Source organism: Melitaea cinxia, chromosome 13, assembly GCF_905220565.1.
Source record: "Melitaea cinxia chromosome 13, ilMelCinx1.1, whole genome shotgun sequence".
Classification (NCBI taxonomy): domain Eukaryota; kingdom Metazoa; phylum Arthropoda; class Insecta; order Lepidoptera; family Nymphalidae; genus Melitaea; species Melitaea cinxia.
The window spans coordinates 5,858,833-5,873,033 of NC_059406.1; the positions used below are offsets into that span (position 1 = coordinate 5,858,833).

The following is a 14,201-nucleotide window of genomic DNA, read 5'->3' on the forward strand; positions in this document are numbered from 1 at the left end:
GTCACTATAGATTAAATCATCTAGACCCAATCTGAGCACAGTATTACAGATGCTAGAGAGTATCTTCACCATTATCATTAATAGTGAGGCAATTGGGTGTTCCCGATTAAAAACTTTAACCACGCGACTACGGCACAACAGATAAATTAGTGGACAGTAACATAGAATGTCAATAATACGGTAAATAATTAAGTAATCCTGTGTAAAACACTGTGGTAGTATTATATATGGCAGGTATTAATATAGGCATTTTAATAAAATAAACGTCATATAAGATAAACAAGATAACAGAACATATATTATAATAGTTATAAATACAATAATAATAATATAAATGGTAATCTAATAAATCGTAACAAGTATATGCTCCATCACTTTCGCTCAATGTTTTTGGCTCCCCCCATACCTCAGTACACAAATGCCGCGGTATTGACCAACCAATCACAATCATTATAACAAAGTAAACAACACATAAAAACATATTTTTAATAACAAGCACTTTTAAAATATACTTTACTAAGTTACATCTGTATTTAAAGTATAGTATAAAGAACAGTATTGTAAGGCAGTAAAGAACATGTTTAATAAGTATAATATTTATATGCAAACGGGGCTTCCACCAAAAATTCGATTTATGTCGGCATCGGTGCGAATACGATTGACACTGCTTCCCGAGTCCTGCCGCGCATAGATACGTCCGCCACGAGTCCATACATAACGCCAATTGCGTCGACGTCCCTCTTCACGAGTTTTGTAAAAGAGTAGCCGGTTGGTACGTGTGAGATACTCATTAATGAATATACGTCGTGCATCCCCGTCTAATATACCAGAGGTATCAGCACCACGGCCCGTCCGAGCGGCGCGGAGCATGTCGTCGCGCAAGGATCTCCGCGCCAGCCGCACTCTGATTAGCCGCGGCCGTTGCTGGTCCTCGCCCTTCGCTTCCGAGCGCCGGGGACCCCTACGTTCAGCACTCACAATGTCACTAACACCGATGTCGATTCCCATTTTTTTGGCGACTAGCGATGTTAAGTGAACGGGATTCTCTCCTATCTTCTCTGGCAGCCCTGAGATCTCAATGTCGTTTAAAAGGTCATCCTGTTCCCGTTCATTCAATTCCGCCTTTAGTTGTGTTATTGTGTCCATTAGACAAGTTTCACCCGGAGAAGTTTGACGCTGATTCACCAGCTGTTCAACAGCCGACATTCTTTCCTCTACGGCTTCACCTCGTTTGTTAAACTCTGTCATGCTGGAGCTTAAGTTCGACAACTCTAGTCTAAAGGATGACATTTCTTCGCGCACCGAGGCCATCTCCTTCCGCAGCAACCTGATTTCCTGGGCCAGACTGGTTGTCACACTCTCCTCCACACTCGCATCCTGGAGTACGCCATCCGATACGGTATCAAAGGTATGAGTAGGAGACTTTCTCGATCCTTTATCCTTACACGGTTGGCATCGCCAACTACCAGCTTTGCAGGGATCAAATCCGGTCGCACATGATCTATGCATGACCCCAGTGCATTTCGTACACTTGGCGCCATCAGTACCCGAAACGAATTTGCCACACACACTGCACTTATTTGCCATAATAAGATAATGAGAGTTAAAGAAGTTAGATGGCACTGCTTGAACTATAACGAATTTATTTAATTTCTTTATATTTTAATTAATCAATATATATATATATATATATATATATATATATATATATATATATTATCTAGTTATATATGAGTCTTTGTTTCATTACTTTACTAAGTTTATCCAGCAAACATTAGTTTATAACACTTATTTAAGCTTACTTGCACCGTTGTACGATGTTTTCAATAGCGGGTATATTTCACTACGAACGTAAAAACAGCTGATTTTTAGATAACGGAATATCACCTATTATCACATTTATTTTACTATTTAAGTTCAGTTTTTAAGTCAACTTATGTGTACACTTCACTATACGATGAATAAGTGCTATTTAATGTTTTACTTTCGTGTTTAACTATTTTTAATTGAATAAAATACTCTGACACTATAAAATTTGAACTGCTTCCGCCGGCGGGTGGGGAGGGGAGGCTTCTGCGCAGCTTCAAGGCCAGCGTTCTTTTTACATGACGCGAACTATAGATCGGACACCATCGAGCGCGAGCTCCCGTAGTCTCCCGCGGGGTTGAATTCAACCCCAGCACTCAGTCCACTACATCGCCCGTACGGCGCTAACCTCGCATCTCCCGCGTAATATGATTCGATAAGCGCGCGCTACTTGAGACGTAGTTTTTTGCTCATAACTCACAAGTTTCTACACTTAGAACAACAACGTTTATATTATTTTGAACAATATGGCGCTTCAGCCTGTAATATCCCACAACTGGGCATAGGCCTCTTTCCCCATGTAGGAGAAGGATCAGAGCTTAATCCACCACGCTGCTCCACTGCGGGTTGGCGGATATATTCCCTACTATGAGTAACGATCACTATCTGGTGTACATGATAACAACCGGGACCGACGGCTTAACGTGCTCTCCGAGGCACAGCGGGGAGACCCACAAGGACTGCACAAACACCCAGACACGGCAAATACCTGTATGGCCAATACAAATGTTTGTGCGGAGACCGAACCCGCAACCGCCAGCGCAACAGGTACAATCCATGGCTGTGACCGTTGCGCCAACGTGGCGTCTACACAACGTGACAATATGAACTAAGCTTTTATTCATTGTAAAAAAGTGTTGTACATGTGCGTTTATCAATCTATAATATTTATTATTATATGTAAAAGGTAAAAACATTGAATTAGCATGTACAGAGTCAACGACATCTCTTCAATATTAAAAAAAAATGGCTTGATGATCATGGTCTACATTTGTCCACATCTAAAAGTTCAGTAGTTTTATTCTCCCGTATGCGATCAACCACTCCAATTCACGTTTATTACGATGAGACCATTATACCACAAAAACAAGATTTTAGAATTTTAAGGCGTTATTTTAAACAATAAACTTACAGGCATCCCTCATTGCAATTTTATCGCCAGTAAGTGTAAAAAAAAAAAATTAACATCATAAGTGTTTAGCAGGAGTTTGGTGGGGTGCCCGTTCTTTTTATTTGAAACTTGTGTATAATGCTCTCATACGGAGTGTCATGGAATATGGTTCTTTGTTATTAGAACCGGGACTTCTTTCTGGATTTAAAATGTTGAACAAAATTCAAAATAAATGCTTAAGAATAATTTGTGGAGCAATGAAATCTAGCCCAATTAAGCTTTACAAATCGAGTGCTGCGATCCCCCGTTACAATTACGACGTCAGTATTTGTCTGATAAATTTCTTTTTCGCCGTCTACAGCTTTCCAATCATCCCCTTATTGAAAAACTTCATCTTTTAGCTTACTTTGTGTCGAATTTACCTTATTGAATTCATAAATCCAATTCATATTTAGTCAACAGCTATAAGGTCAAATCTCTTTCTGCACCTTTACATCAATCTAACATGCTATCTTTGTTTTCTTGTCCCTACGAATCTCTCATTCTATCGCCACAAATATTGAATATGGGTATATCTAAGTCGGATTTTTTAATAGCTGATGAAAAATTTAATACAATTATTAAGTAAAAAATTTAAAAATTTCAAAACTTCCATCTCTTATTTACTGATGCTTCGAAATATGATGTTAACGGTACAGTAGGTGTAGGAATCATTCACCGTCAGTATAGTATTGTACAGAAGGTAAAACTCCCACCAGAATCTTCTGTTTTTTCTGGAGAGTGCTTTGGTTTCTTCAAAGCCTTAGAATATATAATATTAGCTAAGCTCAATAACTCAATAATTTTTAGTGATTCACTTACAAGCATTAGAAAAGAACCCGTTTAAAATTAAGCAGCACAATCCCCTAATATTTGATATAAGAAAACTACTATCTATAATCTATATGCTTATCAAATAATATTAAATTTTCTTGGATTCCTGGTCATTCTGGAATCCAAGGAAATGTTATTGCAGACGCTCTTGCTAATGAAGCGATTTCATGTGATTACCTTGTTCCGTATAAGATTTACTGCTCAGATTTGTTATCAATACCTAAACTCGATCTTGACACATCTCGGAAAACATTATGAGAAAAAAGTAGTAGAGAAAAAGGTAATTATTATTACTCTCTTCAGCCTGATATTTTACCAAAACCATGGTTCTTCTCAATGAATTTTAATAGGAGGTGCTCTAGTATCATTTCAAGATTGAGATTTGGCCATACTTGTACACCTGCTCATCTTGCTAAGCTTAAAATTACTAATGACTCTTCTTGTTTGTGTGGTTGTGAAACAGGCGATGCAAATTATTTTTTCTTTTCTTGTCATCTATATAATCGTATCGATTTCCTGAAATCCTTACTAGCATATCAAATCCCCAACCTCAATTTCTTATCTTTTAATTATAAAAAAATATTACATATATATAAAATAATTTCAGATTATATAATTATTAATAACTAGCTGTGCACCGCGGTTTCACCCGCGTTAAGTTGAGGAAAGTAGTTGCCTTTAACCTTCATCACTATATCTCTATATCTTCTAATGATTGTCCCATAAAATATCAACACAATTATCTAAACAAAAAGAATTTGATCGCAAAAAATTGTCGTATTTAATAAAGAATGTTTGGGTATTTCATATCTATGTGGGCGTAAGGTGCTCGGACACGGCAAACATGATTTTTCCCGCGTAAAACCCCGATTTAGCGGAAATTTCGGGATAAAAAGGAGCCTATATTTTGCTCCCCAACCTTTTTTGTCTTCTAATGACTATCCCATAAAAATCGGTTCAGCCGCTCCAATAAGCCAACAGAAAGACAAAAATTAGAGAAATGATGATTATAATAATAATAGTAACTAAGAAAATGAAAAGAACGGATTGTCAGAGAATGTGTCGCAGTCTGGCATGCAAAAAGTGCAATTCAAGACATGTGCAGTAAATAGGATTTGGTCCTAAATACAGCTTGACATTTCAAAATAGATAATATCGTGGCTCTGTGACTTATCAAATTAAAGGGTTTGACGGTGCACACAATTTTTCATGTAAAGCTAGAACGTCAAGTTTTTTTATGTCACTAGGTCGGCAAACAAGCGTACGGCTCACCTGATGGTAAGCGATTACCGTAGCTTATAGACGCCTGCAACACCAGAGGCATCGCAAGCGCGTTGCCGACCCAATCCCCAACCCCCCAGGAGCTCTGGTCACCTTACTCACCAACAGGAACACAATACTGCTTGAAAACAGTATTATTTTGCTGTGATCTTCTGTAAGGTCGAGGTACTACCCCAGTCGGGCTGCTCCAGATTTTGAGCAGGAAATTCCTGCTGTGCCCTACCTCAGTTGGTCCTTCAAGTTTGAATTTACCATCTAATGACCAGGAAATACAGGCACCACGCGTCCCCAAATAAATTTGTTCGTATACTGGAGCTAGTAAAATCCTGTGTTCTTTAAGTAATTCCAAACACCTGGGTCTAATTTTTTTATTAGGTATAGCTTCTGCGCGCGACTTCGTCCGCGTGGAACAGAGGCACGCGTAATACTTGATCATTATTTTGCTGCGATGTTATTTTGAAACTGCGATATCTCCTGAGATACTCATTGAAATCGAATTATGTAAAAAGGTTATTATGTTTTAAATTAAATACTTGTGATGAATAACGTATTTAATAAGATAAGGATTAATATCATGTTTATAAAAACATCTTCGCAGATAATGCATTATTTTAGTACAAACTTGGTTAGCATAAAAAAGATTATAGTGAGCCAACCTTAAAAGATAGATATATGCCGTCGCAGACTTTTTTTAGAACTTTTAAAGAGGATCAATTCTGTCATACATGTTTTTGCGAAACTTTAACTGTTTTCACAGCGTACGCAGCGGAAGCTCTCAAAAGGAAAAAAGTACCCCCGATTTTGAAACATTCTTCATTGGTGCTCCGCTCCTTTTGATCTTAGCGTGATGATATATAGCCTATGACCTTCCTCGATAAATAGGCTATCTAACAAAGAATTTTTCAATTCGGACAAGTAGTTTCTGAGATTAGCGCGTTCAAACAAACAAACAAACTCTTCAGCTTTATAATATTAGTGTAGATAAATAATGTTTTGTTTTAAATGATTTTTTAAATTGGAGTACCTGGGCTACCGAGCTTAGCTTGGTATTTTTAGTAAATCGTGTTTTTTGGAAATCATATTTAAATACGAATTACATATTGATAAAAAATGAATAATATTTTTCAATTTTACCGACATAATAATAAGAAATATGAACTGGTTATTTAAATAAAAAATCGCAAGTAGAATTAGAAAAAAAAAGAAAAAAATAATCATATGGGGATTTGACTCTTCACCTTACTCATTCTCTAACTCACTGTTCATTTATGAAATAAGTACTTCCACCTCATCCTCAAAGAATCGTCCTCATTACCAGTATATAAGTGTATAATCTATGGTCCTCATTGAGGTGAGAATTAATCATCCTCGCCGAGTCCTCGTGAGTCGTGTCAATAATGTCAATGTGAGGACGCGTAAACGAGTGAGGTGGTTCAATATTGAAAGTCGAGTAACTCTTTCAATTTGCGATCACGAGTACCTCAAATGAGGCACCTTATGAGTGAGGAACCCATCTCTTTAGGTACGCAAAAAGTAATAGGAAGAGTATACCACAGAGTACTTTAATAGATACCTATCAATAGATATAGGAAAGAGCATACTTATATACTCTTTGGAAGAGTATTGTTTGTGTAGTTTATTTTGTGAATAGTTATTTAATTATATTTTATATTGTCCTGAAAAATCATCTGATCATTTACAATGGGTATTAAAGAAGCTGCTATATACTTAGATAATCAATATAATACGTACTATGCGGGTCAAACTGTAAATGGAAGGATAGAATATATTTTTGACAGTCCAAAAAAAGTTCGAGGTGAGTATAATGCTAATTGAAAATAATTATTTCATCAAAGTATGAGTCATACTTTGCTCGAAAAGTTTCTGCTGTACCCGCCTTGTGATTGGGAATAATATAAACTGAGGTCATTCTTCTGAAATTATATTTAATCAAGCCAATTTTTTGTTTTTTATTAGGAATACACGTTAAGTTTAAGGGCGAGGCTCATACTGAATGGAGAGAAAGTAAACAAGAAGAAGATGCAGAAGGAAAAACTCAATCCACTGATACTCTCCATACAGGAAATGAGGAATATTTTCAAATACAATATTATTTACTGGGAAGCAGTTCAGGTAAAACTTAACTAGAAATAAATCTTTTAAATAAAACTTTGGTCATTCGTTAGTTAAGTGGGCTCCGATTTATGGGGTGAAATGGGGGTGGGGGGGTAAAGGGAGGTGGGGAGGGTGGGTTTTTTAGCCCCCCGTAGTGTGCATTTCACGTAAACCCCGTGGTTTCGAAGATTTCGTGTTTGAAGTTTTGGGGTTAACTTTACGTGATTCAGAGATATTACAATACCTTAGAGCTCCGTGTCTGACTCCACCTTAACTCCGGTGCAGCGGGAAGTGCACTCATATGCTCCATTCACCAACTTTCACACTTTATTTTCGAACAAATTTACGTAAAAACGATCTCGATTGCAAGATCAACAAACGATACGAACTGACGCTTAACGACTGACAAATCGACACTTTTAAACAAAATAACGCGTCAGACATAATATTCTAATAAAATTACATTGCGTGCTAGAATATAGGTTTAGAAATTCGAAAAATACCCAAAACCGAATCGGAGCACCCCACTGTTCACGTGGTCTTGGTCTGTCCTACCCCTAGAGTGTTTTTTTTTGTGCCGCGGAGGCGCGGAGGGAGGGCAGCCCTCGCCCGCCGTGCGAAAGCGCGCGAACGAATGCGTAGAGGAGCGGCTGAGGCTGGTCGCCGAAGGCGACCAGCCTCCGCTGCGGAACGGAGCATGAGTGAGCGTGCTTTCGCACGCAAGGGCGGAAGGGCTGCACTTCCCGCAGCGCCGGAGCCAAGCGTTCCTCTAACTTTCGAAATTCTTCTTCTAACCTCAAAACTTTAACCATGAATATCTCCATAACCATGGGGTTCTGAGGTGTGACAGTGGTACCAGGGGTAGCGCCCCCCCCCCTTCCCCCCCACGGTCCCGAAATTCGGTTTTTCCTAATCTAAAGCTTTGTGTTTTAAAGGAAATGCTAAGTGACGCCTTATTTTGGTCAACGGTGTCTATTTGTTAGTCGTTAAACGTCAGTTCGTATCGTTTGTTGATCTTGCAATCGAGATCGTTTTTACGTAAATTTGTTCGAAAATAAAGTGTGAAAGTTGGTGAACAGAGCATATGAGTGCACTTCCCGCAGCACCGGAGTTAAGGTGGAGTCAGACGCGGAGCTCTAAGGTATTGTAATATCTCTGAATCACGTAAAGTTAACCTCAAAACTTCAAACACGATATCTTCGAAACCACGGGGTTTACGCGAAAAGCACACTACGAGGGGGTAAAAAACCCACCCTCCCCCCTCCCTTCACCCCCTCTTCCCCCAGGACCCCATAAATTGGAGCCCACTTAACTAAAGATTTACCAAAACTTTTTAGCATAGTCTTAACCGTTTTTCCTTTTCTATTAAACAGGCAATGAGATTGAAATTCCTGCAGGTAAGCAGGTATACAATTTCACGTGTGCTTTACCTCCTGTTTTGCCTTCTTCATTTGAGGGACAATATGGATATGTTAGGTATACTGTGAAAGTCACATTGGATAGACCCTGGAAGTTTGATCAGGAAACTAAAATGGCTTTTACTGTAATCAATGCATTGGATTTAAATCTTAATCCATCATATAAAGTAAGTTTTTGTCTATTTTATATTTTAAAAAATATAGGTATATAGATACAATTAATAATAATAATCATAAATTTGTAAATATGTTTATTCTGTAATTATATTATGTGTTTTAGGAACCTATACGTTTCCAAATAGAGAAAACTTTTTGTTGTTTCTGTTGTGCATCACCACCTCTGTCTGTAGACATTCAAGCTCCTGTGTCTGGATACTGCCCAGGACAAGTTATACCAATCACAATTGACATTGAGAATAAAAGCAATGTTCAGTTGCACCTTGTTAAGATTTCCTTAAGAAAAGTAAGTTATTTAACTCATTCTACTTACATTTTTGTGTAATACTACATCATTTTTTATAAAATATAAAAACAACTTCTGAAACATATGTAATTTAAATATACATTATATGTATGTGTTTTTATGAATGTCCATTTCTATATCATCTAAATTTTTTCTTGAAGAGATTGCTCTTTTAGCTACAAACCACCTATTGTAAATATTTTTGTTTTTCCTTTCATATTATTTCTATGTAAAATGTTTTTGGTTGTACAAGAAAGTATACTTATATTGCTCTTTTTTGTTATAAATTAGGTCGTGACATACAGAGCAACATCTCCATCTACAGTGACAAAAAAGACGAAAGATATAATTTTAACCGTTCAAGAAGGCCCTGCCCCTGCTGGTACAACAAAACACAGTAATTTGTCTATGGAAATACCTCCAATACCGCCCTCTAATTTAGTCAACTGTAATATTATTGATTTGGATTATGATCTAAAGGTAATTTTTCAAATATATCCTAAAAGTCTTTTTTTTCTTAATGGCAGTGAATGTCTACTATGTCTAATTTTGAATTTCAAAATCACAATGATACTACATATATTGAATACTAGATGTGCCGCGACTCCGTCTGCTTGAAATAGTCACTTTGGACAGCATATTTTGGATAGATCTTTTGGTTTAATTTGGATTACAAACACCATTGTTTGGTTATTTACATGTTCAACCTGATTTTTAAGTTAAAACTTTTTTATTAATGAACCCATTGACATGAAACAAACACTAAATGTTAAGTGAAGATTATCACAATATATTAGTGAAAACCACATATAAATCGGATAAGTTGTTTCTGAAATTAGAGTGCACAAACGCACAGACAAACAGACAAAAATTCTAATGGTCATTGTTTTGGGTGCTATATGTGTTGATAAAGATCCCAGATGTACAGACAGCGATCTATTACATTTTTATTATATATATTTATATTGAATATTATAAGGAAAACAAAGCAATCTCATATGTTAATAGCTACAAAAACACTTGTGTGGAACAATATTGACATAAATATGTTATCAGACATATAGCATGACATTGAATGCTATATAAAATGTAATAGCCTATTTACAGTAAAATTTCCATTGTTTTAAATAACAAATGTGTAAAAGTCACTTTACTTATAGTAAACTTAGGTATATTCTATTCAATATTTTTTATTTAAATACAACTTGTAACACATCTTGTGCTAACTTAACACTTGATATTAAGAAAAACAAATTACGTTGCCGTATCTGTCTGTTTGCAATTAAGTAAAACACGACTGAAAGATATCTTATGTGATTCTGACTAATACAGTGATTCATGAGGAAGATTGAGGTGTATAATTAGTTAAGGTTTTGTGTAAAGTGGTTGAAATATAATGATAGTTGTTGAAGAGACCAAAATAAATAGTGAAATTAATCCTCTTTCAAAGGTCTCCAAAAAGTCCAGATATTGTATTATTATCTTTTAAGGATAGCTTAATTTACTCTTTTCTAAAAAAGTGGTCATGATGCTTTTGCAATGTTTATAATTGGAGTGCTATGTAGACAGATACATTATTAATTAATTCTTATCAAATTAAATACGTTTCCTTACACCATATAATTTGAATAAATATCTTAGGCGTTATCACCAAGTAAATAAAAAATGGTTGTGAAAATATAGTCAACTGTGAGTTTTACACCGACAATAGGAGTCGCTTGATGTGACCACACTCTATTCGCGAGATCTGTGCGAAGACAAGTTGTGGTAATAGTTCTATATATTTGGGTACCAATAAAATAATAGCCATTTGCATGCGTAAAAAAATTGTAAATTAAAAAAAAATAGAGCTTAATCCATATTTTTTCTGTTTAATTGATTTATAGGTGGAATGTGTTGTACCAACCACACATATTAACATGAAAGATCGCAAGTACATAACTATTGGTACTGTTCCATTGTTGGGCATGGTTGGTCAAGCTGTACCAACCCCATCAGCACCCATAATGCCTACCGATGGACAGTCTTCCCCGAGCCAACCCGCAGTGTTGCCTGTGGCTCCAGGTCAACCTGCACAGCCTGGAAACGTAAGTTTTGCACATGCACTACATTTCATTCTGTATCTATTTTTGGAATCCCACAAATCAAACATGATATCAAGTACCTCTTTACAGTTTCTGTTGAAACATAATGTCTGTACTGTTCAAATTTTATATTATAATAATAAGTAAGAAAAATAAAATAACTTAGTATGGTATCTTCGACTTTTATTGTATGGGAGTTCTTTTAAGTGTTAACGTGATTGACATTGATAGATCGATAGATTCGTAGAATAACAGTTTTTCGGGAATATTAAAAAAATAGAGGATATCTCCATTTTACGAACATCTTTGAAATATAATATTTTATAAAATAAACTACTGGCCAATAAATTTACGTAACCGACTTCTTAAAAAGGAGGAGGTTCTCAATTCGATTATATTATTTTTATATATGTTACCTCAGAACTTTTGAATGGGTGCACCGATTTCGGTGATTTTTTTTAATCGTAAGGTGGTGCGTGTCATGTGGAACCATTTAAATTTAATTGAGATTGGACTAGTACTTTTCGAGTTATATGTAGTAATATATATAAAAAACTTGTGTCACGATGTATGTTGCCAATAAACTCTGAAACTACTGAACCGATTTCAATCAAATTTCACATGTACCCATATTTTGGTCTAACTTACTGGATAGGATAGTCATCATCTCAATTATTCGCTTATGTCGTGAATGTAAACGAATAAAATGTATCAATTAATTGTTTCTTAAGCAGGTGTTTAGTTTTATGAAGTTCTTATAGATGGCGGTGTACGTTGATTCATCGATAAAATTCTTCAATATTGTTTGACGTCTAGGTTGCAAACACACCCAATAGATGGCGCTGTGTTCTGTTACTTAGAATATAAATTCTATTACTTTATTTCACGTAATATTTATTTATTTTCACGATATAACCGTATTATTTTAATGGTTTGTGACTGATATTTTTATAATTATACTGCGTATTATGTTACAATATTATTACCATTAATAACAAAAAAAAAATTGTACTATTTTTGTTAGAGAATTATTAAAGTCTTGGCGCCAAATTTTAATCAAAGTTTCAAGATCTGGCCATCAAATTCTATCGAGTCGCCATCTCTGATTTGAATGTCCAAAGCTTTGGTATCTCATTCGTTCTCGAGACCTCCTCTGAGCGTAAACAAAGCTCCCTCTCGAACCATCGAGACCCACTATTTCGAACAATCGATCAATTGATTCTTCTCAAAGCATGCGAACTAGAACGTTCGGGAAATTCAAGGTTCAGGTATAAATACTAGTATTTTATTATTAGTACTAGCGTTCCGCCCCGACGTCGCACGGGTGCAATGCTGATACTAAATATACTACAGAATGTGTTTATTTATAGTGTGATGATAGCTAGCTTATGACATGGTTATTAACATAATAACAACAACATTCAAATATGCGTCGTTAGATTACACGTTGTTACAGTATGCGTTGAAGAAATAAAGGTTCACTGCTCGCTCCCCGTAGGTGATAGCGTGATAATTTGTAGCCTATTTTGTAGCCTAAATTTGAAGTAAAGTCATGCAGTACTTTTTGAGTTTATCCCGGACATACAGACAAACAGACAAAAATTCTAACAACTATATTTTTGGCTTCGGTATCGATTTTAGATCACACCCCAAGTATTATTTAAAAAAAAATAATCAATGTACAGTTTTGACTTTCCTGCCATTTTATTATATTATGTATAGATGTTACTTGACTATTTTTTCGTCTGCCACTTACTTGTCGATGTAATTGAAATCGGTTTTTTTTTTCGTTTGCGAGCAAATACAATTATTTATTTATATAATTGTCATTTTACCATTTATGGTTTTATATATAAAATATGCTTTTCTATGTAGATTGGCGGAGACGCGTCGCCGGGAGGGTGGGTGTTGCCCGGGGCCCCGGCACAGCCTCCCTTCCAGTCGCTGTACCCGACACTTAGTGAGTAAATACATAATTATAAAGAAAATGTAAATCGAAACCAAAACCAAAAGGTGGTAAGATTTTTAATCTACTAAATTATGAAATAACAAACTTATCTTTAGAATTCATCTTGGGCTCATCGGTAAAGAAAATATACATATACTATTTATTTATTTATTCTTCAATAACTGTTATTTTATAGTTTTTATTGTTACTACAGCGGAACCAGTTTACAAAGTATCTCCGTATCAAGCGCGTACGATTCAAGATCGCGGTGAAAGCAATAATATGGCTATAACAGGACCAGTTACCTTTGCCCCATATTACCCTACGTATGCAGCTGTACAACCCCCGCCATTGCCACAATGAAATATTTAAAATAATTATGGGATACAAAAATTCAATTTTTAATTTTTTTGTTTTTACATTATATTCTACTGACAAATATAATCGAAGATAGATGTAAAATTAATTACTAAAAAAGTGATTATACATATGTAATGCATTATAAAAAATATAATATAATAAAAATAATTAATAAGACAAAGGAGAAAAGCAATTTGTTCATGTATCTATGGTATTAATTTTTCCGTCCTAAGATCAGAACACAATTTTTAAGTGTATCTAACGAATAAAACGAACTAACAATATATGTCTGATATATATGATATATGAATAATAGCATTGATAACAAACAAAAAGAACAGAAATTCATATGAGTAAATACAATGTTTAAAACGAATTTTTAATGGTAAGAGAATATAATCATTATCTTATTAACGTCAGTTTACAATAAATAAATTACTGTTTCTTTCGATTATATAATTTCATTAATTCATTACAATATAAATAATTATTCATTATATACAATATAATTACATTAAATAAAAGAACATTGCTTTTAGTCTATAACTAAAAGTATTAAAATAGGTTATGATTGCAAAAATGTACCTATTTCTAATGTCATATTAAAATTAATTGTTAACAAAAAAAAAAAATGTTTAAGTTCAAAAATGTCTTGTTTTTACACATAGATCAAGTAAAAAAA

At 35.2% G+C, this 14,201-nt stretch overlaps 2 protein-coding genes across 2 annotated transcripts; one reads left to right on the forward strand and one right to left on the reverse strand.

Annotated features, from left to right (window-relative positions):
- Window positions 1-597: 597 nt before the first annotated feature.
- Window positions 598-1,587, reverse strand: LOC123659281. Its single transcript, XM_045594528.1, has one exon. The coding sequence runs from the start codon at window positions 1,585-1,587 to the stop codon at window positions 598-600; it is 990 nt and encodes a 329-aa protein (XP_045450484.1).
- A 5,095-nt stretch (window positions 1,588-6,682) lies between these two features.
- Window positions 6,683-13,967, forward strand: LOC123658995 (arrestin domain-containing protein 17). Its single transcript, XM_045594278.1, has 8 exons — window positions 6,683-6,947; window positions 7,109-7,264; window positions 8,620-8,831; window positions 8,945-9,127; window positions 9,419-9,607; window positions 11,014-11,214; window positions 13,087-13,171; window positions 13,374-13,967. Exons 1-8 carry the CDS (start codon window positions 6,833-6,835, stop codon window positions 13,520-13,522), a joined length of 1,290 nt encoding a protein of 429 aa, XP_045450234.1. The 5' UTR covers window positions 6,683-6,832; the 3' UTR covers window positions 13,523-13,967.
- Window positions 13,968-14,201: the final 234 nt, after the last annotated feature.